The sequence below is a fragment of the Ranitomeya variabilis genome, chromosome 3 (genome assembly GCF_051348905.1).
Source record: "Ranitomeya variabilis isolate aRanVar5 chromosome 3, aRanVar5.hap1, whole genome shotgun sequence".
Classification (NCBI taxonomy): Eukaryota; Metazoa; Chordata; class Amphibia; order Anura; family Dendrobatidae; genus Ranitomeya; species Ranitomeya variabilis.
The window spans coordinates 52,477,305-52,502,446 of record NC_135234.1 but is presented as its reverse complement, the minus strand read 5'-3'; the positions used below and the strand labels follow the sequence as shown (position 1 = coordinate 52,502,446).

Genomic DNA, 25,142 nt, shown 5'->3' with positions numbered 1-25,142 from the left:
AACAACGCAGCACTATAAAATGGCACCTCCTCGCTCCAGAGCCATCGGGCAGCAATGTAGTGAGGCCATTACAGAAGTCGGCACTGTTCAGTCTCTCATTGTTATAATCTTTACCAAGACGTGCCTTTTTCTGGTGGAAGTTTGATCACTATATCATAGGGGCAGAGAAAGATGGCGGTGCTGTCAGGGAGGGTTAAAATGTATCTGGAGGAAAGAGAAGGGTTAAGTCACCCAAAACAAGAGTGGAGCAAGCCCACTGTTGGCCATCATAAATGTGCCGCTCTTGGCATGGTAGTGCGGGGACTATGGTGTGGGGCTGGCTTTGTCTGGGCGGATTTTTTGGGGGTGTGGAGAACGAGATGGGGTTTATTTAATGCTTTTGGTGCATGTTGGGACATGTCTTTTGTATATATTGGGGGACACGATGAAACATTACGTAGACTTATCAGGAAATGCACTTTATGGTTTATATTTTCTCCTACTACAGGTGGCTTGCAATAAGACTAGAGTTTTTGGGGAATTTGATGGTTTTCTTTGCTGCGCTGTTTGCCGTCCAGGCAGGGGACAAGATGACATCGGGAACAGTGGGATTATCCATAACGTATGCACTGAACGTACGTAGAAAAGCTGCAAAACATCACTTAAAACCTCCCCATCCTGTGCCCTTAATGGAGTTTGTCAGACAAGTAGAAACTTTGTCCACTTCTGTAATAAATCCTCATTCATTTCCTCCCCAGATCACTCAGACGTTAAATTTCTGGGTACGCAAAGCTTGTGAGATAGAGACCAATGGAGTGGCCATAGAACGGGTCTGTGAATATGAAGAAATGGAAAAAGAGGTACGGCGACCCCAGATTACACTCCATGTACGGGATCCTTCTCTTTGATGGAACTCAATGTAGATCTAATTACCAGGCGCCCTGGATCCTGCCCAGAAGACCGGCAGCCAAGTGGCCAGACAGGGGGATGATTGAGTTCACCAACTACCAGGCCCGCTATCGGGACGACCACGACTTGGCTCTCAGGGATGTGACCTTTCAATTACATGAAACAGAAAAGGTGAAATATCACATTGTAAACTTTATTCAGTTTATCTTTATGAGTCCGATCCCCGTTTTTTAACTATTTAGATGCCTTGGTCAGTCTCTGAAAGTGGCATTTAAGTGGTTAGAAACGGTGCAAGCGCCCATAGTTACTGCAGTATGTAGCACAAATCATCATAGGTTCAAGTCTTCTAAAAATAAAATATGTAAAACGTAGTTGGATAGGAAATAAATAAATAAAAGATTAAAGGGTTATTTCCATATTCAAGTATGGGTATTACCAGATAGTGCTTGCAAATACAAGCAATTACTCTGTCGCCTCATTGGTGGACACAGGACCATGGGTGTTATGCTGCTGTCCACTAGGAGGTGACACTATGCATAATCTGAAAAAGATTAACTGTGGCTCCTCCTGTGCAGTATACACCCCTGGACGGCATCAGCCTTCTCCAGTTTTTGCTTAGTGTCGCATAGGAGGCACACCTAAAAGATTTTTACTCCGTTTTTTCCGACGGGATTACAGATGAAAAGAGGGTCTCCTGTGAGACTCCCGGCATGGCTCCTTCCTCGGCCCCCTATTATGGGGTGCCCAGTTGAAGTAGAGATGGCTATTCCCCATGTTGCTCCTTCCCCAGTCCCTCGGGTGCTGGTTCAAAGTCGAGACCCCCCTCCTTCCCCAATTCCTTTTGGTTTCTGGGTTGAGGTCGAGGCGAGGATAAAGGCCCCTGAAGGTGACAACAGCACCCTCCCTATCCCCCTCTGGGGGTATTCGGTTGAGACACCTCAGGTAGGGCCTGTACAGGCAGCATTCTACAGCTCCCAGCAATGGGCCAGCACACTGCGCCTGCATCCAGGGACCCCAGCCCAGCTGCGGGCTCCTGTTAGTAGCACGTACCCGCATTGTCAGAACTGTATACAAACTAATGTGTCAGAGCCCCAAGAAGCCCCTGCCAATGCCTCGGTGTCTAATGCCACGCCGGAATGGGCTACTCAGATATCGCAATCTATGACGCAGTCTATAGATAACCTAACCTCCACATTGCTTCAGGCTCTGCAGGGTCATGCCCCGGCTATGACCGTTACCCAGCAAAGGGAGAGCTTGACTCAGAAACAAGATGACCCTGGCACATCCACGTCTAGGTCAGGACGCAAGCGGACCCATAGATCAAGTCTATCTGCGTCATCCCATAGCACACGGTCATCCCCCTCTAGGGATAGACACCGTAGCTCCAGGTCATCTAGACCGTCCCATTCCAGGGACAGACAATGCAGATCTCCGCAATCCCCGACCAGAGAAGGCCTCCTCCCCGGCCCACTCAGCAGGGGACACCTCAGTGATACACAGGATTCGGAAGGCATCTGCGACTCTGACTCAGACAGAGAAACGGAGGGGTCACTGATCCCAATCCCTCCTAGCAATACAGCGCTAGTTGAGGACATAATTTCATCCATCCATCGGGTGCTGGACATTTCTGATCCGCCACCAGAGGCCCCAGAACATAAGATTTCCTTTGAAGGACCTCTGAAGCCGCCTAAGGTTTTCTCTAACCACCCAGAGTTTAAGGCGATCCTTAAAAAGCAGCTCTCACAGCCTGAGAAAAAATTTGCTAATCGCAAATATCTGGAGGCGAGGTACCCCTTCCCACAGAAGGACACCAAGGAAAGGACAGATCCACCTGAAGTGGACCCCCCAGTCTCTAGGCTAGCAGCACAGACCCTCCTTTCACTGCCAGATAGCTCAACCCTCAGGGACGCAGCAGACCGGCAGGTAGAACGCATGGCTCGTTCAATTTTCGAGGCAGCAGGGGCATCCCTGGCTCCCGCGTTCGCCTCAGTTTGGGCTGCCAAGGCCATTCTGGCCTGGGCAAAGAATTTACAAGCTCTCCAAGCATCCGCTCCTGAGCTGTCAGACCAAGCGGTTCAAATAGCAGTTGTAGCAGACTACATGCTCCATGCAGCTCTGGATTCAGCAAGGGGAGTCGCGGGGATAGCATCAAACGCCATCACGATTCGGCGTATCCTCTGGCTGCGGGAATGGAAAGCGGACGCAGCCTCAAAGAAGTCCCTCACGCACCTCCCCTATCTCAGTGGGAGACTTTTCGGTGAACAGTTGGACACTATGATATCCAACGCCACCGGAGGTAAGAGTACTTCTCTTCCCCAACTGAAACCTAAACGCACTTAAAAGAAGCGTAACCAAACTCGATTCCGATCCTTTCGGAATTCCTCCGGTTGGTCCGTATCGCGTCCAGCACAAAATCGTAACCGTTCCCCACACAGGGACAACACACGATCGACGCAAAGGTCGGACAAGACCTGGCAGTCAAAAGCAGGCCAGCCTAAGCCCAGAGGAGGAAAATCTCAGACTTTCTCCTCATCATGACTCATGGACTCCGGAAGACACCACACCAGTAGGCGGCCGACTTTTGCTCTTTCATCAAGTCTGGCTGCCTATTACAGAAGACAGGTGGGTCATGGAACTAGTGTCTTCCGGATACAAAATAGACTTCACCTCCAACCCACCGGACCGATTCTTCCTCTCTGTCCCCCCAAATCCGCCAGCCAAGGCTCGTGCCTACCACCAAGCGGTCTCCTCGCTTTTTCAAGCAGGAGTCATAGTACCGGTACCCACGACCGACCGCTTCCGAGGGTTCTACTCCAATCTGTTCGTAGTTCCCAAGAAAGGAGGCAGCGTACGGCCCATACTAGACCTAAAACAGCTCAACAAATATGTACGGGTCCGTCATTTCCGCATGGAGTCCCTTCGGTCCATCATTGCGTCCATGGAGAAGGGAGAATATCTCGCCTCCATAGACATACAAGACGCATACCTGCATGTTACCCATTGCACCTGCCCATCAGAGGTTTCTCAGGTTCGCAATAGGCCAGGACCACTACCAATTCGTGGCTCTCCCTTTCGGACTCGCCACGGCTCCCAGAGTGTTCACCAAGGTCATGGCAGCCACCATGGACGTCCTGCACTCCAGAGGCATAGTAGTCGTTCCATACCTGGACGATCTACTCGTCAAGGCTCCCACCTTCAAGGACTGCGAGCTCAGCGTCTTAATCACAACCGATACTCTCAGTCGCATGGGCTGGTTAATCAACCTACAAAAGTCATCACCGACCCCACGTCAGTCCCTGACCTTCCTGGGAATGTTATTCAACACCTCCAGGGGTCTAGTGCTCCTTCCCAAGGACAAGGCACTGGCTCTCCGACTAGCAGTTCGCACCCTCCTCCGCAAACCCCCTCGATCTCTCCGGTTTGCCATGAGAGTCCTCGGCAAGATGGCAGCAGCAATAGAAGCTGTCCCATTTGCCCAGTTTCACCTCAGACCTCTCCAACTAGCCATTCTCAAGTCCTGGGACAGGAATCCCTTTTCTCTCGACAGGGAGTTCCAGCTAACGTCGTCAAGCAGGAGGTCCCTGCACTGGTGGCTCAAGCCAACCTCGCTAGCAAAGGGGAAATCCTTTCTCACAGGTCAATGGAAGGTTCTAACCACCGACGCGAGCCTGACGGGTTGGGGTGCGGTGCACCTACACCACAGGGCACAGGGCAAGTGGTCCCCAGTGGAAGCGACCATGCCCATCAACATCCTGGAAATTCGTGCCATCCTTCTGGCATTGAGGGCCTTCCATCACTTACTGGCAGCCTCTCGCATCAGAATACAGTCGGACAATGCCACGGCTGTGGCATATGTGAATCGCCAAGGGGGGACCCGCAGTACCCAGGCGATGCGAGAAGTGTCACACATCCTCCGCTGGGCGGAGGACACAGGGTCGGTTCTTTCGGCGGTCCACATTCCGGGTGTGGACAACTGGGAAGCAGACTTCCTCAGCCGACAAGGAATAGACTCGGGAGAGTGGTCTCTCCATCCCAAAATTTTTCAACAGATCTGTCTCCGCTGGGGGACCCCGGATGTGGACCTAATGGCACCCCACTTCAATGCCAAGGTCTCCAACTTCATGGCCAGAACACACGATCCGCGGTCGCTCGGAGCAGACGCTCTGGTTCAGGACTGGACCCAGTTCCAGCTTCTGTATATTTTTCCACCTCTCCCCCTGATATCCAGAGTGGTGAGGAAGATCAAACAAGAGGGAGTTCCAACCATCCTAATTGCACCGGACTGGCCCAGACGCACATGGTACGCCGACATCGTACAACTCACAGCAGACGCCCCCTGGCGTCTCCCCGACCGCCACGATCTTCTATCACAAGGCCCGTTCTACCACCAGAACTCAGGGCCTCTCAATTTGACGGCGTGGCCCTTGAGACCTGGGTTCTAACCCAGGCTGGGCTCTCGACGGACGTCATTGGAACCATGAGCAGAGCATGGAAACCAGCCTCTGCCAAGATTTATTACCGTACCTGGAAAGATTTCTTTACCTGGTGCGAATCTCGTGGCCAGATCCCACTCCCTTATTCCCTACCCAAAGTACTTGGTTTTCTCCAATCGGGTCTGGAGGCCAGGCTGTCATTGGGCTCGCTTAAGAGCCAGGTGTCAGCCCTCTCAGTGCTTTTTCAAAGGCGCATTGCTACCAAGCCGCAAGTAAGGACTTTCCTTCATGGGGTTTCCCGATTGGTTCCCCCCTACAGACGACCACTAGAAACGTGGGACCTCAACCTGGTCCTGACAGCATTGCAGGAACCACCCTTCGAACCCCTTAAGGAGGTCCCGCTCTGCCTTCTTTCCCAGAAGGTGGTTTTCCTGGTGGCAATCACCTCGCTACGCAGGGTGTCTGAACTGAAAGCACTCTCCTGCAGACGGCCCTTCCTGGCTTTTCACCAGGACAAGGTAGTTCTTCGTACGGTCCCATCCTTCCTTCCGAAGGTTGTGTCCGACTTCCACCTCAATGAGGAAATTTCACTATCATCCCTTTGTCCGGTTCCGGTTCATAGAGTGGAGAAGGCTCTGCATACGCTTGACCTTGTCAGGGCATTGCGTATATACGTGTCTAGGACTGCGTCCTTCCGGAGGTCTGATTCTCTTTTCCTCCTTCCGGAAGGCGGCCACAAGGGTCTGCCAGCTTCCAAAGCTACCCTTGCCAGGTGGATCAAATCCACCATACAAGAGGCCTACCGCCTTAAGAATTCTCCTCTTCCAGCCGGTATTACGGCACACTCTACATGGGTGGTAGTGGCCTCCTGGGCTATTCGGCACCAGGCTTCGGCACAACAAGTGTGTAAGGCGGCCACTTGGACTAGCTTACACACGTTTACTAAATACTACAGGGTTCATACCCAGTCCTCAGCGGACGCGAGCCTGGGTAGATGTGTCCTGCAGGCGGCGGTGCCCTAAGTATAGGGGCCTGTCTGCACAATATTCGTCCATTGCTTCCCACCCAGGGGCTGCTTTAGGACGTCCCATGGTCCTGTGTCCCCCAATGAGGCGACAGAGTAAAGGAGATTTTTGTGTACTCACCGTAAAATCTCTTTCTCTTAGCCTCTAATTGGGGGACACAGCTCCCACCCTGTTGCCCTTTCCGGGCCGTTGTAACTGTTGAGTTCTCATATTGTTTTCTTGAGCTCGTACATAGTTGCCTTCTTACAGGCATAATTGTTATTCATGTTATAGTTGCCTTCTTACAGGCATAATTATGTTATTCATGTTACGTTCCTCTTACTGCTTTTGCACAAAACTGGAGAAGGCTGTTGCCGTCCAGGGGTGTATACTGCACAGGAGGAGCCACAGTTAATCTTTTTCAGATTATACATAGTGTCGCCTCCTAGTGGACAGCAGCATAACACCCATGGTCCTGTGTCCCCCAATTAGAGACTAAGAGAAAGAGATTTTACGGTGAGTACACAAAAATCTCCTTTTTGCAATTTACTGTTTATTAAAATGTTAAACTGTTCTTGAAATATTAATATTTCTTTTGTATTCAGCTTGTTGCCTTGGAGATCGACCACCACTGCTAGATAGCAGAACATGCGCTGTGCTTACAAGCTCTTTTTTTCTATTTAGGTTGTAATCAATGTTTTGATGCTGGCCAGGATCGCTGAAGCTCAATATTACCTCCTAATCCTGGCCAGCCTCAGCTCAGTTCTTACAAGCCGGACAGCAGCGGTGGTCGGTCTCCTAGGCAATAAGTGGTAAACAAAAGAAAAGTGTTGATATCTCAAGAACGACTACATATTCTAAAAAGTAGTAAATTACAAAACGGGTCGTTTTTAAAAACACTCTCCGATAATACTCATCTATAAAGATTGGAATGACCCTTGAAATCTCCCGCTTAAAAAAAAAAAAACCAAACAAAACAAAAAAAGCAACAAAAAAAAAATTTAGTATTGCCACATCTGTAAAAGCCTGACCTATCAAAATAGAAAATGATTTAACCCTTGCCACTTTTTGGTCACCGCACTTCCCAACAAATTAGAATAACAGGCAATTAAAACCTCATCAATATTCCAAAACAATACCATTGAAAACCACAGCTCGGGAAGAACAACAACAAAACTAAAGCCCTCACACAATTCATTCTATGGAAAAAGAAAATTGTAGTGTCTCAAAAAGTTGGGGCACAAACCAATTTACAAAGTTTGACATTTTTCAAAACTAGTAAAATAAAGTTCGGTATCGCCATAATCGTACCGACGTGAAGAATCATGCTCATAAATCATTTTTACCGCACAGTGAATATCGTAGAAACAACACCCCCCAAAAAAAAAAAACAATGGCGGAATTCCTTTTTTCACCATTTTCCCTCACTTGGATTTTTTCCCCATATTTCAGCATTATATATTATTAATATAATAACTATATGGTGCAGTGGACGATGTCGTTCAAAATTACACAAAAAACAAGTGGACGGAAAAAGTAAAAAAAGTTTTATGGCTCTTAAAAAAAAAAAAAAAAAAAAAAAGCGACAAAATATTCGGGTTGCCATAGAAGGGTTCTAGAAAGATGTGGTTCGCTCCGGACGCTTGAATCAAATGAAATAGTATCATCCAGTCACCGGGAATAAATTAGAAGTTATTTATCGGACAATGTGTTTCGGAGTTCAACCTCATCGGTTACAAAATCGGGTCGGACCCCCGTCATAGAGCATGTTATCGTCTCTCCTGGTAATCGGCGATATCTTACAATGTTGGGAATAACCCTTTCAGTTTGCAGGGTCTGTTGGGCGGCGCTGGTGTCCATCATGCGCTGGCATTCAGCCTAGTGGAGGTGTATGACATAACACAGACCCCCATATAAGTGCCAGCCACCATTGTTGCACCTGTCCCTGTTCTGCTTGTGGTGGTCCACTCCTCTTCTGTCTGACATTGCATATAACTGGCTTTGACCCCAGCTTTTTCCCAGGCTTCAGCTGCATTAATATCAGAATATACTCATTTGGAGTACAGCTGATGGCAGTGATGGGTCGGCACGGTCTCCTCTGAGAACAGATTATCCCCAGAGTTAGACACAAGTGCTGAGCTGACCCATCACTGCCATCAGCTGTACTCCAAATGAGCACGTTCTAATATTAATGCAGCGGAAGGCAGGAAAATAAACTGGGGAAAAGCCGGGGAAGCCACTTACATGTGATATCTTTTACAGCCATGAAGAACAACTCCCACTTAAGTAATTTGTAAAGTTTCATAACCTTCACTACTGGACAAAATCATAAATAATAAATGGATGCAAGTAAAGCTATAGTTTCTATGACTGTGCTTTCAGCTCGGGATTGTTGGAAGAACCGGAGCCGGTAAATCCACTCTCACAAATTGCTTGTTTCGCATTGTTGAGAGAGCGGGAGGAAGGATAGTGATCGATGGAATTGATATTGCAACCATCGGACTGCATGATCTTCGAAGCAAGCTGAATATTATCCCACAGGTGAGGTCGTCCCACAGCCTGGACCCGCTGTATCAGGATGAGGCCTAAGAGGATCTTTTGGTTACTAGAGCAATATAAACGTGAGCTTCTATAATATACAAGCTAGACAGCTCTAGGAGCAGCTCCTCTTTCAGGGACATTCCATAAATATATTTGATCAGAATATCCCTTTAAGAGAGATCGTTAAAGCGGTTATCACAAAATGACATATGACTAAATAGGGAGGAGAGATCTGACCGTGCAGACTGAGCCCGTTCCTGAATTACGTGATCAGTCAATCATTCGGAAAGCCGACATGTAAGACCGGGGCGACACAGACAGCACCGCTGCCGGACAAACAAGCACATTCTGTGATCTTGTGGATGGCAGCAGACACTCATGTTAAATAAAATTTACTTGTTATTAAAAATCCTCTCTGTTCTCAATGTTGCTTGTTTTTCCCAGCACTTTTGACCATGAGTGATGTTGAGATGAACCCTTTAAGCACTAGTGAGCCTCTCTCTTTTTTTCTAGGATCCGGTTCTATTTTCGGGCACAGTACGGATGAACCTAGATCCCTTGGAGAAACATTCTGATGCCGATCTCTGGGAGGCTCTAGACATGTGCCATCTGAAGAACTTTGTGCAGTCACTTCCCAAAAAACTCTACCATGAGGTGTCAGAAGGCGGAGAGAACCTAAGGTGACATGTACAGCTCCTGTACCAGTGTTATACAGATCTGCCGCAGAGTCATGGACGCCCGTGTGCGGACGTACTCTGGTCTTTGGGACTCCCGTTCTCGTGATCACTGGTCGGACCCTCAGCAATCATACACTTATCCTGTGACTTCAGTCGGAGAACCCCCTTCAGGATGACTACCTTTCTGTTTTGCTGCCTTTTTAGTCTTGTCTTGTAATCCGGCACCCGTTGATCCAATCACTGCTGGAGTAATGCATTTATGTCGTGGTTACTCATTATTTCTTTTTTTCTTGTAGTGTTGGGCAGAGACAGCTCATCTGCCTTGCTCGCGCTTTACTTCGAAAGACAAAAATCCTTGTTTTGGATGAAGCAACAGCCTCGATTGACATGGAGACCGACAGTCTGGTTCAGGGCACCATCCGCAAGGCGTTCAGCGACTGCACCGTGCTGACGATAGCTCACCGGCTGCATACAGTCCTAGATTCGGAAAGGTACAGACGTGGCGATATCACTGGCTACAGCCATCCTGAATATTACGCCATGAGGTCTAGTTATTGGGGTACAGTCATACACAGTAGGAGAAAAACTGCACCGACATGCAAAAACCTGCCGTTTTTTAAATTGATAATGGCCGTGTCAGTTTTCATGTTACCAGCTGATTTCTTAAAACTGCATTATGGCCTGGTTTTCATTCACAAAAAAATGTTGCATCCTTAAAGGATTTGTGCCAAGTATGGAATCTGTCACTTATCCATAGGATAGGTAATAAATTCCTGATTGCTTGTGGTCTTACAATTGTGACCCCCACGAATCCTCTGGAGAGCTCCACCTAATTTGGGTGGAGCTTGACAATGGGACTGCTAGAAACTAAGCGGTATATGCACCAAGGACATGCGCACCTCTGCGCCATTACAATGGGGCACTTAAGAACCATATTCTTGTGATCTCTAGAGGTCCCAACATTGGACTCTCACCAGTCTGTAAGTCATCACCTCTCCTGTGTACAGATAATAACTTTAAATTATGGGAATAACCTTTACGAGCACCCAACCCCGATAGTATTCAGCCGACACCTATCTCTATGTATTCAATGGGGAGAGGGGAGTAAGCTGCCGATAGTCACCTCTGGTGGAGGCTCTTATCCTGAGAAACAGAAGGATTCGATCCTTCTTTCTCCTGACATAATTTGGGGAGAATTAGGTGGTCAGATACACATTATATGGTCGGCTCCTCATGCCGGTGTCATTAGGTTCAGCTTATGGGGTGGCTGGGCTTTCATCTTTCAGGCTAAAAGGTATAGCACTGAAAACATTATTGGTTCTTCTACAAGGATTGTTCCTCTTCTAGTCCCAGGGACAGGGCATCCATGATGGGGAGAAGCCCACACACCGCTGTGCTCGGGAATATCGCAATGCCAAGAATTACTGGGAGCCTAAAATATAGTAGTGACCCCAGAAATGTTCTGTATCCTCAGTGACTGGTTAGACAATTAACAGTACAACAGAAGAGAGGAACCAAGACGGAAAATTAGATCTTATTGAAAATGAAGAAATGTGTAACAGTGGCCTACTGTCTCTTGCTCTCTGCAGGGTGCTTGTCCTCGAGGCTGGGAGAGTTGTGGAGTTTGATGAGCCGCAGAGACTGATACAGAAGAACGGAGCCTTCTCCAAGATGGTGTCAGAAGCTGGGATAAATCATACGGAGTAATCTTCTGGATGCAGAGCTGATGCTGTGCCACATTACTGGAGATGGTCCTACATTAGTTTTATACTGGCACTTGGCGGCAGCGGTCCGGTGACTGCAGCGCGTCTTATGGACCATATATGATCATCTACATTAGATTTATACTGGAACTTGGCAGCAGTGGTCCGGTCCATCTTATGTATCCTATATGATCTTCTTTACTTTTAAGGACTAGTGATGAGCGAATATACTCGTTACTCAAGATTTTTCGAGCACGCTCGGGGGTCCTCCGAATATTTTTTTTAGTGCTCGGAGATTTAGTTTTCCTCACCTCAGTTGAATGATTTACATCTGATAGCCAGCATAAGTACATGTGGAGGTTGCCTGGTTGCTAGGGAATCCCCACATGTACTTGTGCTGGCTAACAGATGTAAATCATTCAGCTGCGGCAATGAAAACTAAATCTCCGAGCAGTAAAAACTACTCGGAGGACCCCCGAGCGTGCTCGAGAAATCTCAAGTAACGAGTATATTCGCTCATCACTATTAAGGACATAAATCAGTTGGATATTACGGCTTAAGCAAACTTTTTAGAGACCGACTTGCAGAACAAGGATGTTGAACTTCTGTCTTCTAAGCAGTTGTGCAAGTAATCCTTTACCTGTACCGTGCCCGCTAGATGTAGCAGATGGTGGGTACAAGCATCTAACGGCCCCTATATACATAAGAGGAATGTTGGTCAAACCCTTTGATTTTTTCATCAAATGTGTATGGGGGTCTCCCAACTCCCACACAATACTTTGGTTTTACTGGCAGATACCACTCCAATATTAGCTTATGTGCACACATTCAGTATTTGCAGCTGAAAAATCTGCTTCAGTCCCGCTGAAAATACTGATGTGTGGGCAGGAAAGTGAAGCTTAAAATTCATTTTTTACTTTTTTTTTTTTGCATGTGCTTTTGTATGCATTTTTCCCATTAATTACTATGGGTGAAATTTGCAGCAAAAATGCAGAAAGAATTGACATTCTGAAAATTGAAATATGCAAGATAAAGAAACAAGCACTCTGTGCATGAGACTTCAGGAATCTCATTCACTTTGCTGGTCCTTCAGAGAAAAAAAAAAAACGTGACGTAACTACAACGTGTGCACAGACCCTTATTCTTTTCTCCCCATAGAGAACACATTGACGCTCAGCCAAATATTATTATATAGAACTCACACTGAATTATACCTAGACTGTATATTATCGTGCACATTTGACTCCACATATCGGACCATTGCCCTTGTATATCACAAATGGGCTACCTCAAAATTACCATAAAAACTTATTTATTTAAATGAAAAACAGAAAAATTTGATTTTTTTATATTCTAGAAATTTAAAAATGGCAAAAAAGTAAAACAGTTTTTCAATATATTTGATGTCATTTCTTTTCAATGACCCAAGTGTTTCAGAAAATGAATGATCATGTAAATTTGGCCTCGCACTTCTTGTATTATTTCATGTTCTAGATGTTCGCTGTTTTCTAGTTCTGGATATGTTCTTGTGACTCTGACTGCAAAGTCCTGATGTTTTTACATTTGCATTTTTATTTGGATTTTCCATATTTCACTATGTGCGTCAAAAGCCGTGAAATTCACAGCAGAAACTGACATGTTGCTTGGATTGTTATTATTTCCTTTTTTTGATGAAGGTGGGATCTAATAGACTACATGTCCATAAAACACGGACAGGTTAGATAATGCCCTTCAGTATGTAAGTAGTATGGTGTATTACCAATAATATCAGGATTGCAGGTTTAAGGGTCCTAGTAAACATAGAAAAATCTTTTTTCTTTATTTTTGCAAAATGTTTTTAAAAGTAAAAAAATAAGTTTTAATAAAAAAAATGATTTATTTGGGGAGGCATATTTGGTATTGCTGCATTCATTTATTGCACAATAAAACTATATTACTGTTCATAAAGTACGGTAAACGCCTTTTATAGAAAAATATACTATTCCATAATTGCTGTGTTTGTTAATCTCGGCTAAAAAGAATAAATGGAAAGTGATCAAACACTTGTATGTATCCCAATATGGTACCAATAAAAAGTACTGTTCAATATTTAAAAAAAGGAGCCCTAAAACGGGTCTGAAAAATGGAAAATTAGGGATCTATTAAAATAAAAGGCTTTTTGGGGGCTGTAATATGGTAAATTATTTTTCTGGTGAAAAACATGAAAAAATATATAAATTTGATATCACCATTAGGCCTCACTCACACCAGCAAATAAATCGAACTAGTGAGATCCAATAAAAAAAAATTGGATAGCGTTCAGCCCAATGTTATACTATGGGGCAGTGCATATCTGTGATTATTTTCTCAGGAGGAGATAATAATCGCCGCATACTGCGTGATCTGATTGCACGCACCCATACAAGTCTATGACTCTCGGATCACGCTCACAGCAGAGCAGGAGCCGAGGGTCATTAGCGTATCACATCCGGTGGTCTCACATCAGATGCCATATGCTAGTGTGATGCTGGTCTTATTGTATTTACCCACAGAATAAGGTTTTCCTGTCAATTATGCTGCACTGTAAACTGTGTAGAAAAGAAAAATGAAGCTAAAAAAACAGAATTAATAACACAAAATAATGAAACCGTAGAAATTTGCCATAATTGTGTTGGCCCGCACAATACAACAGATGATTTATTTTTTTATTTTTTTCCAAAGTGTATGAATTGAACAAAAGTAATAATCGTTTCCTTGGAAATTTGGTGTCCCCATATTCGTACTGAAGCGAACACAAAAAGAGAAACATAACTTTTACTAAGTATAAATCAAAATATAACCAGAAAACATTGCAATATTAGAGTAGGGAGTAGTCACCTGATCAATGGAAATGTCCAACTCTATTAAATATGGAAGATCCAGTTGGACGCACACGTATTAATCTAATATAAATGGGGTAACACCACCCCTATGTATGCGGATGTCGGATATCTAAGGGTAATCATGTACAGTGAAGCAAATGAAAATGGCCATGCTATATATCAGTATACACCAATTACTATACATCTGCCACGTACAGCTTGAAGAAGAAAAAAAGAGGAATGATGGTTTACGCGTCACTAGATGCTATTGTGGAACACAAAGTAATCCACCAAGGGAAAAAGACTTTGTATAAGAATAAATAGAAAAATCTCACCCATTTGGTTGATCCGATTGGTGGGATGTGTGGGTACCAGTCAATTTCGAGGCTTCCAGAGGCACCTACAGGCCCTATTAATCCCTCACAACAGGTACTATCTCCCTTGGATCTCAATGACTCCTACCCTTACAATGGCTTTCCATAACTGTCCCTGTATAAAAGTGCCCAAAGTTCTGGTCGCTCATCTAGTTACATCATTCATGGTGTGAAGTTTGCATGTTCGGTCATTTTCCCTATGGTGGAACTCGTGGGGACACTCGTGTGACGTCATATCCATTGCAATAGAAACCAACATAACCAGGCCTTGGTTCAGTGCGCTGAAACATGTATGTAGATATGTTCTCCGGTCACCGCATGTAACGGAAGAACTCAACAGGATTCCTTCCCAAAGTTACCCACTCAATGTGGCTTCTTGTCCAAGCACCATCTCCCAAGATTTTCTATTTTCTTGACATAGAATAGGAGGAGCGGCCAAGGCATTAGTGAACTGAATGTGTACAGCAACAAACAGGTCATAAGTGAAAAGGGTTACCACTGGCATGGTCATATATACACTATGGTTATCCACACTCAATAAATTGAGGGCCTCAATTTTTTATGTGTTGATTATATAAGTTATAGTAAACCATATTATGTCATACACAATGGTGAGTATTATGGTACGGGGTCAAAAGGAACAGGTGAGCCCGAGGCTGGTGCTACGTAAATAGAAACTGCTTTTACATCATTGTGAGAATTATAAAAGGTAGTTTTTTATATGCAGATGCAGTTGGGGACTACAGATTACTGGAATCAAAGGTAGTGGCTTTAGTGTATATTGGGAAAACCTGCTGACAAGTTCCCTTTTAATGCACTGGAAAGCAGCAGCATGGCAGTACAATATAATTTTTTTTTTTTCTGAAGAAAAACATGAAATTGGTGTCAGTCAGAGAAAACGTGAAGATATACTTGCTTGTAACAAGTGACTATACTAAGGTTTTGCATTTCTTTAGCAATCCTTTTTCGGAAGGAGGGAATAATTGTTTTTTAAGAATAAAACAAGAAAAATCCTCAAAACTTCCGGAACAAGGTAATTTGGAGTGATGAGACCAAAACTGAACTTTTGGCCACAACCATAAACGTTACATTTGGAGACAGGTCAACAAGGCCTATGATGAAAGGAACACCATTCCTACTATAAAGCATGGAGGTGGATCACTGATGTTTTGGGGATGTGTGAGCTGCAAAGGCACAGGAAACTCAAAGTTGAAGGAAAGATGAATGCAGCACATTATTAGAAAATACTGGAGACAAATTTGCACTCGTCAGCCCAGAAGCTGCGCATGGGACGTACTTGGTCGTTCCAACATGACAACGATCCAAAACAAGGCCAAGTTGACCTGACATTGGCTACAGCAGAACAAAGTGAAGGTTCTGGAGTGGCCTTCTCAGTCTCCTGACTTCAATATCATTGAGCCACTCTGGGGAGATCTTAAGCCCGCAGTTCATGAAAGACAGCCCAGGAATTTACAGGAACTAGAGGCTTTTTGCAAAGAAGAGTGGGAAGCTTTACCATCTGATAAAATAAAGAACCTTATCCACAACTACAACAAAAGACTTCAATCTGTCATTGAAGTTAGAGGGGGAAATACACATTATTAAGAAATGGGGTATGTGAACTTTTGATCAGGGTCATTTGGATGTTTTGGGTTTTCATGATTTAAAAAAAGAAAACACAGTAGTTTGACAATAAATGGCTTCACCCAACCACTAACCATGAGTGGAGAAAAAGTTTTGGTGTTATCATTCAAATTCTCTGAAAAAAAAGGCGAAGAAAGCAAAATTCAGCCAGGGTATGTAAACTTTTGAGCACAACTGTAAGGTTACATATTCCTCAGCGCTGCTTTTTAAAGGCTCTGATAAATAAGGAGTATAGAGCCCCCCAGAATCGGGATATTTCTCAGCTACCGAATAACAGCGATCAGAAAAAAGTCTGATTTACATTAATTTCTTTCTCCTAGCATATCAGAGAAGAAAAAAATGGGATCCCCCGAGCCCCCAGATACCTCCTCCATTCCCAGGTTCCTCTTGCGCCGTCCCCCTGCTTTCCGCGTCATTTGTGCCCGCCAAGATCTGCTGGCCGGTAACTGGCAACAATAGGGAATTTTTCCAAATGGTTCCTTTTGATCACTGTGATAGACCCTATTAAAGTAATCAAAATTAAAAAAAAATAGTGAATTAAATCCTCCTTTGTCACCCCCTTAGTGAGATAAAAAATTATAAAATAAAAAATATCTATGCTGTTAGGGTTGAAGTTAAAAGTAAAAAATGATGACCTTATGACGGCCAGTGTTGAGCGAAAGCACTCACCACTCGAGTTTGCATCGAGTGCTCGGGTATGCAAGCAGTATTCGGGATCCCCGCATGGTTTCTTTTTTTTGTGTTTAACAGCCGCAAAACATGCAGGTCAGGGACTCGAGCATGTCACTCGAGCACCTACGATATTTGGTGCATACCTGAGCACTCGATGCAAACTGGAGTAGCGAGCACTTGCGTTCAACACTAATGATGACATTCAATATGACAACCTAAGGTTATCAAATTCTGTGTCATACCTGGGGGTTCAAAATGCTCACTTTACCCCTGGATAAAATCCTAGAGGAGTGTGGTTTCCAAAATGGGGTCAGTTGTGGAGGGTTTCCACTGTTTAGGCACATCAGGGGCTCTCCAAATGTGACAGTGTCCACTCTTGATTCCAAACAATTTTGTGTCCAAATAGTCCGAGCCAGGCAGCGCGACCCAACAGTGGATTTCCCCCACATATGGGGGTATCTGCATACTCAAGAGAAATTGCACAACAAATTTTGTTTCATTTTCTCTTGTTACCCTTGTAAAAAATTAAGTTTGGGTCTAAAACTATTTTTTTGTGAAAAAAATTAAATGTTAATGTCCAGTTTTCGTGAAGCAACTTAAGGGTTAATAAACGTCTTGCATGTGGTTTTTAGCACCTTGAGTGGCACAGTTTTTAGAATGGTGTCACTTTTGGGTATTTTCTGTCATCTAGGTCAGTTCCATCAAATTTTGCATTTAAAAAGTCAAACAGCGCTTCATCCCTTCCAAGCCCTGCCGTGCACCGAAACAGTAGTTGTCCTCCACATATGGGGTATCGGCGTGCTCAGGAGAAATTATACAACACATTTTGGGGTTCGTTTTCACTTGTAACTCTTCTAAAAATAAAAAATTTGGGTGGAAAGTAAAATTTTTGTGAAAAAAAGTTAAATTTTTTCCTTCCACATTCCATTAATTCCTGTGAAGCACCTGAAGGGTTAATGAACTTCTTGAATGTGCTTTTGAGCACCTTGAGGGGTGAAGTTTTTGGAATGCTGTCATTTTGGGTATTTCCTGTCATAAGACCCCGTCAAAGTCACTTCAAATGTGATGTGGTCCCTAAAAAAAAATGGTTTTGTAAATTTTGTTGGAAAAATAAGTAATTACTGGTCAACTTTTAACCCTTCTAACATCCTAACAAAAAAATTTTTTTTCGGAAATTGTGCTGATGTGAAGTTGACATGTGGGAAATGTTATTTATAATATTTTGAGTGACATAACGCTCTAATTTAAGGGCACAAAAATTAATAGTTATAACATTTTCAAAATGTTTGCCAAATTTCCGTTTTTTTAATAAATAATTGCAAAGCATATCTATAAAATTTTACCACTATCGTGAAGTACAATATGTCACCAAAAAACAATTACCGAATCAGTGGGATCCGTTGAAGCGATCAAGAGTTATTGCCACGTAAAGTGACACTAGTCAGAATTGTAAAAATTGGCTTGGTCATTAAGGTCAAAATTGGCTTGGTCACTAAAGGGGTTAAGGGCATAAAACTTAAAAAGTTTCAAAATTGCCAAATTTTCACAAATAAATGCAAATCATATTGAATAAATTTTATTACTATCATGAAGTACAATGTCTTGAAAAAACATTCTCAGAATAAGTGTGATCCGTTGAAGCGTTCCAGAGTTATTACTTCGTAAAGTGACTGGTCAGAATTGTAAAACGAGGCTTGGTCTGGAAGGTGGAAAATGGCTGGGTGATGAAGGGGTTAAAAACATTTTTTTTCTTTGTTTTTTAGTCCACTTAGGGGACTTGAACCTCCAATCATCTGAATGCTTGTACTATACATTGAAATGCTATATTTGTATTACAGTATATAGTAAAAATGTTGGTCTTCTTTGAAGTCCAGCCACAGGTTGGTCTCAATAGGAACCACGTCATGCTATGAACGAGGGCCTTTACCATGCCCCCTGCTACTATGGCAATACATTGGTTCCTCACAATACATCACACATCTTGGACCACGCAACTTAAGTATAACTGTCAGAGATTCCCGACATTTAAGGAGTTCACTGTAGCGGCTGGAGTTCAGCCGTCTATGGTGCATGCTCAGTTCCCAAGCCTGCATCATAAATGGGAATCCTACATTGGACCAGTATGTCCAAAATAGATAAGGGGTTAAAATAACTTGCTTTATTTTTTAATTTAACTTCACTCAAACTTAACAATTTCTAGTTCATTTGAGAGTTCTGCAAATAAAATTATACCTATTGACTTTTTGATGCAGATTTTTAGATTTAATTAAAACTTAATTTTAATTATTTTAAACTTAATTTTATTTGGTTTTAATTAAATCTAAATATCTGCATAAAAAAATTAAATGACTTTTTATTTTCCTGAAATTGAAAATGGCAAAGACTCATGTGAATAACCTAAAGAGAAACAATAGGTATGTGGTATTTGCATATGTGTAATCAGTTTTTATTGAACATATTTTGGATAACTAAAGGGAAATTAAAAACGGGTCACGCAGGACCAAAGTCAAACATAAAAATTAACACAGAACATAAAGCATTGAATAAAGTATACTGCAAGAATGGTGTACAATGAACTTGCCTTTTTAGGGAGTCACCCCCAAGGCATCAAGTGGGAAACATGATAGGGTACCAATAATTCTAGCTCTACATACAATTATACCATTTTAAAGGGAAGCTTTCATCAGAAAATGAATTATAGCTTTAAATCTCATTTTTGTACTTGTAGCTAAAAAAAATGTTGACAATGTTTTCATTATTCTTTTATATCATAACCAGCAAGTGAAGGGACAGTATAGGTGGGAAAGTGTGAGGGGACAATATAGGGGGAGCGTGAGAGGACAGTATGCAATGGAATAGTGTGAGGGTCCATTATGGGAGAAAAAAATGCGTGGGCACAATATATGGGAAAAGAAAAGTGTAAGGTGACAGTATAGGGAAAATGTGAGAGGACAATATGGGGGAGAATATTGTGAAGGTATATTATGTGGAAGAATAGTGAGGGGACAATGTGGGGGGAAAGAAAAGTATATGGGACTGTGTGGGCGGTACCCTAAGAAAGGACAAGAAGCGAGGTATATTGTGCTGAGTGAGAAACGAGATCAACGCAACAAGGAGAAATACCAGTAGGAGTCGTGCTGTAAGACGAGGCAACATCCTACTGAGGCGCGTAGCCCGAGGCCAGAACACCGAGGAAGTATTAGGTTCCAAGCAATACTTCAAACCTACGGCAGGACAGTCAGCTATAGGCGGGCTGTCTCACACAAATCACCTACGAAGACACAGGGGGCAACAACAGGAGAAGGGCGACACTAGGGTCCAGGAAGAGCTCCGAGCCTACCCGTCATACGGGTGCGTCCTAGCCATATCATCTGGGGGACGAAGAAGAACATCAGAATCGAGTTGTGAGGGAACACGAGAAACAGACACAACAGTTGTGGGGACTATCCCGTAAGCACAGCAGGGGAGGACCACAACACACAAGCGCTAGAAGGTAGGCACAGATTTCCACCTGCAAAGGAAGCTCTGGAGGTGCCATCGGACCGGCCGGACTTGCGCAGCCTGGTTGACCGTATTCCGGACTGAGGATCCTGAAGCCTTCAGTAAAGAGGTAAAGAGACTGCAACCTGGTGTCCTCGTTATTTACTGTGACCGGCACTGAACCGCACTACCACCACCATCCACACCTATTATTGGGCGCCCCTCAGCAGGGTCACGGACCGGGTCTAGCCACCGTGACAATCCCAGAGCAGAGACTCAGAGGCCCGGTACCGGGTACCCCTCGGCCCTGCGGCAGTGGGGGCGCTACAATATTATAAGGGGAGAGTATCCAAGGGAATAATATGGGAGGACAGTGAGAGGAAAAAGAGTGAGGTGACAGTATGTGGGGAGAAAATTTTGAGGGGACGATATGCAGGGGGCACTATGCAGAAGAAGAGTGTGAGAAGCAGGCACAGTATAGACTGAGCAACATAGGGGGGTTATAGTGTAATAGAACAGTGTGAAACGGGGCACCAAGGTGGAGGACACTTAAGGCTACTTTCACATTAGCGTCGTGTGACACACGTCGCAATGCGTTGTTTTGGAGAAAAAATGCATCCTGAAAAGTTGCCCGCAGGATGCGTTTCTTCTCCATACTCTTGCATTAGTGACGCATTGCGACGGATAGCCACACGTCGCATCCATCGTGTGACGGATGCGTCGTGTTTTTGCGGACCGTCGGCACAAAAAAACGTTACATGTAACTTTTTTTGTGCGTCGTGTCCGCCCCCTCGCATGGCGACGGCCCAGTAACGACCCTAGTGTGAAAGTAGCCTAAGATAGGAGAAGTTATGTGGTTGTGTTCCTGATGATGGGGTGGGGGGTGTCTCGAAATGCACAGATCCATAGCACGGAATAAAGTATTTAGTTTTATCTCATTGATTCTTTGCTACCCTTTATGGAACACTAACAGCAGTGCACAAAAAAGCAGTCTATCTCCGCTCATTATCTTCATGTACTAATGGTGATTCTGATCATATAGAGTGGCTTGTGAAGGTATTCACCCCCTTGGCATTTTTATGTTTTGCTATATCACAACCTGGAATTTCAATGTTTTTTTGAAGGTTTGCATTACTTCATGTAAAGAGCATGCCTACAACTGTGAACATTTTGTTTTCTTTTTTTGTGAAGCAAACAACAAATGGGACAAAATAACTGAAAACTTTAGTATGCATAACTATTCACCCCCCTAAAGTAAGTTTCTCCAGCTCCTTCAAGTTAGATGGTTTCCTCAGGTGAACAGCAATCTTCAAGCCTGATCACAAATTCTCAATTAGATTAATGTCTGGGCTTTGACTAGGCCATTTCAAAACATTTACACTTTTCCCCTTAAACCACTCAAGTTGGAAGGTGAACCTCCATCCCAGTATCAAATCGCTGACAGACTGAAACAGGTTTTGCTATAGAATATCCCTGTATTTTGCACCATCCATCTTCCCCCTGCCCCTGCTGTCGAAAAACATCCCCACAACATGATGCCGCCACCACCATATTTCACTGTGGGGTTGGTTTTCTTGTGATGAGCTGTGTTGGTTTGGTGCCAAGGTTCTCAGAGGAAAGGCGTGCACTCTGGAAGTGTGAAGCTGGTGCAGGCTGAACCTGGACTGGATCCAGTAGACTCATAAATTCGGACAAACAACCGCAGTCAGAGAATGTATTCAAATTGCGTCATAAGCATGAAATATTTATTGAGGAACACCACAGTGATCAATAAAGTATTGAAGTAACGTTTTGACCCCTTGATGGGTCTTTATCAAACCTCACTTTAGAGTGGAGAGCAATAGGAAAAGGAGAGGACGCTGTCCAATGGACAGACACAGAGACTCCAAAAGGTATCAAATACAGCTGGGGAGTGCGGGGGGCCGGTACGGCACAGACAGGGAGCAAGATCCCTAAAGGCACTGTAGGTCCAGAGGCAGGGACCACCGCCAATCTCCCTGCCTCTGGACCTACAGTGCCTTTAGGGATCCTGCTCCCTGTCCGAATTTATTGGTTTGGTGCTAGACATAGCATTTACCTTGGTGGCCAAAAACTTACATTTTGGTCTCATCTGACCACAGCACCTTCCTCCATACATTTGGGCAGTCTCCCACATGTCTTTTGTCAAACTCAAAATGAGCCTTACAAATTTTGTGTGAAAGTAAAGGCTTTTTACTTGCATAAGAAAAAAGAAGGCGGCACTCGCCGATCTAAAACTTTCTTGCTTTATTGAAACTTCGTTAAAAATTCATGGCTGGGAGAGTGAGAACAGGAGCCCCTGTGAGCAGGTGTGAACAACGACGGCCGTTTCGCGCTATACCAGCGCTTCTATGGGTCAGTATGTAAGAGGCCATGATGGCAGAAGAAATATACCCTGGCCACAGCATACTCCTCCTCCTCAAATCTCCTCCCACAATACAGCGAGATACAAAATTTAAAACCAAATAAATCAAACATAATTAAAAACAAGACATTCGTTACACCATATGTCTAAGGACTACCGTTATCATTAGAGCAAGAAAATAAATGCCCACATTCATAACACACGACATATGCAGAGTTACATATCGAAAAAAAGAAAAATCCTATCATCTATCAGCCGATGATAATCAAAACTGTGGGTTGTTATAAAGGAGAAAAGGTTTCTACGCCAGATCACAGAAAAATCGACATATCCAGTTACTCATTAAACCCCATCGGGCCCATTGCGCTAGTGCGCATGATCCATTTTGCTTCATGTCTAAGGAGGAGATTGTTCCAATCCCAGGTGCAGGTAAGCTAACTCTTTCAATTCCCACAAATGTCAGGACATTGGGATTTCCTCCATGCACGTCTTTAACATGAGTAATCATTCTAGGAACCCCTTTCCCTGAAGTGATCGATTTATAATGTTCCCGGAACCGTACACACAACGGTCGTATTGTTTTTCCAATCTAGTAATACCTACACGGACAGAAAATCACATATACTACGTGGTCCGTCTTACAGGTTATAAATTCCGAAACCAAATGTTCAATACTTCCCATATGTAATACTCGACTCGTGACATGATACTTGTAGAAGGGGCAGTGTCCACATTTATAATTACCCCTCGGGACCCCCATATTCAGCCAATTCTTATCTTGTCTCTCAATACGATTCTTCACTAATTTATCTTTCAATCTAGTGCTACGTCTATTCGATATTAGAGGACCCCTGGCTACAATACCCGCTATATCCTTGTCTCGTTCCAAAATGTGCCAGTTTTTACTTATAGACGAACGTATCTGTTGGTCCATCGTGCTGTATTGGAAACAGAAAGTAAATCTCCTTTCCTTATCTTTCTCTTTTTTCCTCCTCCTAATCTGTGTCCCTCCATCAAAACCCTCTGTGTCATTCGTCATGTTGTCTTTCACTTTCTCAAACGCTGTAATAATGTTTCTGGGTACCCTCTTTGTCTAAACCTGTCGTGCAATTCCGCCGACTGTCTGAAAAAACCTTCATCTGTATTGTTAACCCTTCTAACCCTTAAAAACTGGCTATAAGGTAGTGATTGCTTGATATGTCTCGGGTGAAAGCTGTCATAATGCATCACCGCATTGGTTGCAGTGGGTTTACGATATAATGAGGTACAGATAGAACCCTCTTCTATTTCCACCAGCACGTCTACATTTTTAGAAGCTGATTATGGGTAATACACTTGTTACTCTATAATCCTTTAAGCAGGCTGTACAAACACACAATATATATATATATATATATATATATATATATATATATATATATATATATATATATATATATATATATATATACAGAACATCATTTTATATAAACTTTCCATGTTTTTTTAATGGTAAAATTTGATAAATGAGTTCTTCAAATGTGAGCTGGGCCTTCCTGCAATCTTTTGTAGGTAGAATGAACAAATCAACAGCAGGTGAAGAATTGGTTTTATTTATGTTTTACGCCGTTCCTCGTGCGGTATAGGTGACTTAGTTCTTCAGGTTGGTGAGATTACAGCTATACCAGCATTTGTATCCCTGTATTTAGATTGCTTGTTTTTTACAGGACAAGTTGACATTTTTATTGGTACCGTTGTCAGGCACATGACACTTTTGATCAATTTCTATTCCTATTTTTTGTAGGCAGAATGAACATCTGTATTCCGTGAAGACTTTCCCATCGCTGAGATAAGAGATGGCGGCTGCTACGGATACAGGTCTATGTCGATAGGAGGGAGGAGCTGGAGACAATCTACGCCAATGGCCGGTGATCATAGATTATTATTCTTGCTGCTACACATCGGAGACTTGCAGATACGATCCGCTAAGGAGGCTATTGACGCAGGTAAAAGTAGAACATTTAGAAAAAAAATATGAAAAATAATATTCAAATCACTCCAATTTTGCCCTATTCAAAATAAAACAATAATAATAATAATAATAATAATAATAATAATAATAATAATACACATATTTGGTATCGCTGCGTTCAGAAACGCTCAATCAAAATATAAAAATTAATCTAATCGGTAAACAGTGTAACAAGAAAAAAAAATCGTCGGAATTAAGTTTTTTGGTTGCTGCAACTTTGCAATAACAGGTGATCAAAACATTGTATCTACACCCCAAATGGTATCAATAAAAATGTCAGCTTGGCGCACAAAAAATAAGCCCTCACCCAGCCCTAGATCCTGAAAAATGAAAAAACACTACAGACCTCTGAAAATGGGGACAAGCTAAAAAAAAAATGTCATAAAAATTTGGGACTTTTTTTTACCACTTAAAAAATAACCTATACATGTTTAGCATCTGTCACTTTTATAATATAGTGAACATGCTAAGTAAAAAAAAAAAAGCAATTTT

General features: G+C 43.4%; 1 protein-coding gene across 2 annotated transcripts in view; it reads left to right on the top strand.

Moving 5' to 3' along the window:
- Positions 1-13,283, top strand: part of LOC143815137 (multidrug resistance-associated protein 1-like) — a 50,297-nt gene extending 37,014 nt beyond the window's left edge. The window contains exons 22-29 of one of the 2 annotated variants that reach the window (XR_013223688.1): positions 488-614; positions 738-839; positions 916-1,059; positions 8,708-8,866; positions 9,380-9,546; positions 9,840-10,034; positions 11,133-11,498; positions 11,727-13,283. Coding sequence is in view for 1 of the 2 variants with exons in the window: in XM_077294043.1 (XP_077150158.1) it covers positions 488-614; positions 738-839; positions 916-1,059; positions 8,708-8,866; positions 9,380-9,546; positions 9,840-10,034; positions 11,133-11,250 (1,012 nt within the window). In the remaining variant the exon portion in view is untranslated. Of the gene's footprint in view, positions 1-487; positions 615-737; positions 840-915; positions 1,060-8,707; positions 8,867-9,379; positions 9,547-9,839; positions 10,035-11,132; positions 11,511-11,726 lie in introns of those variants that run through there. The other variant, XM_077294043.1, reaches the window with a different exon arrangement.
- The last annotated feature ends 11,859 nt before the right edge of the window (positions 13,284-25,142 follow it).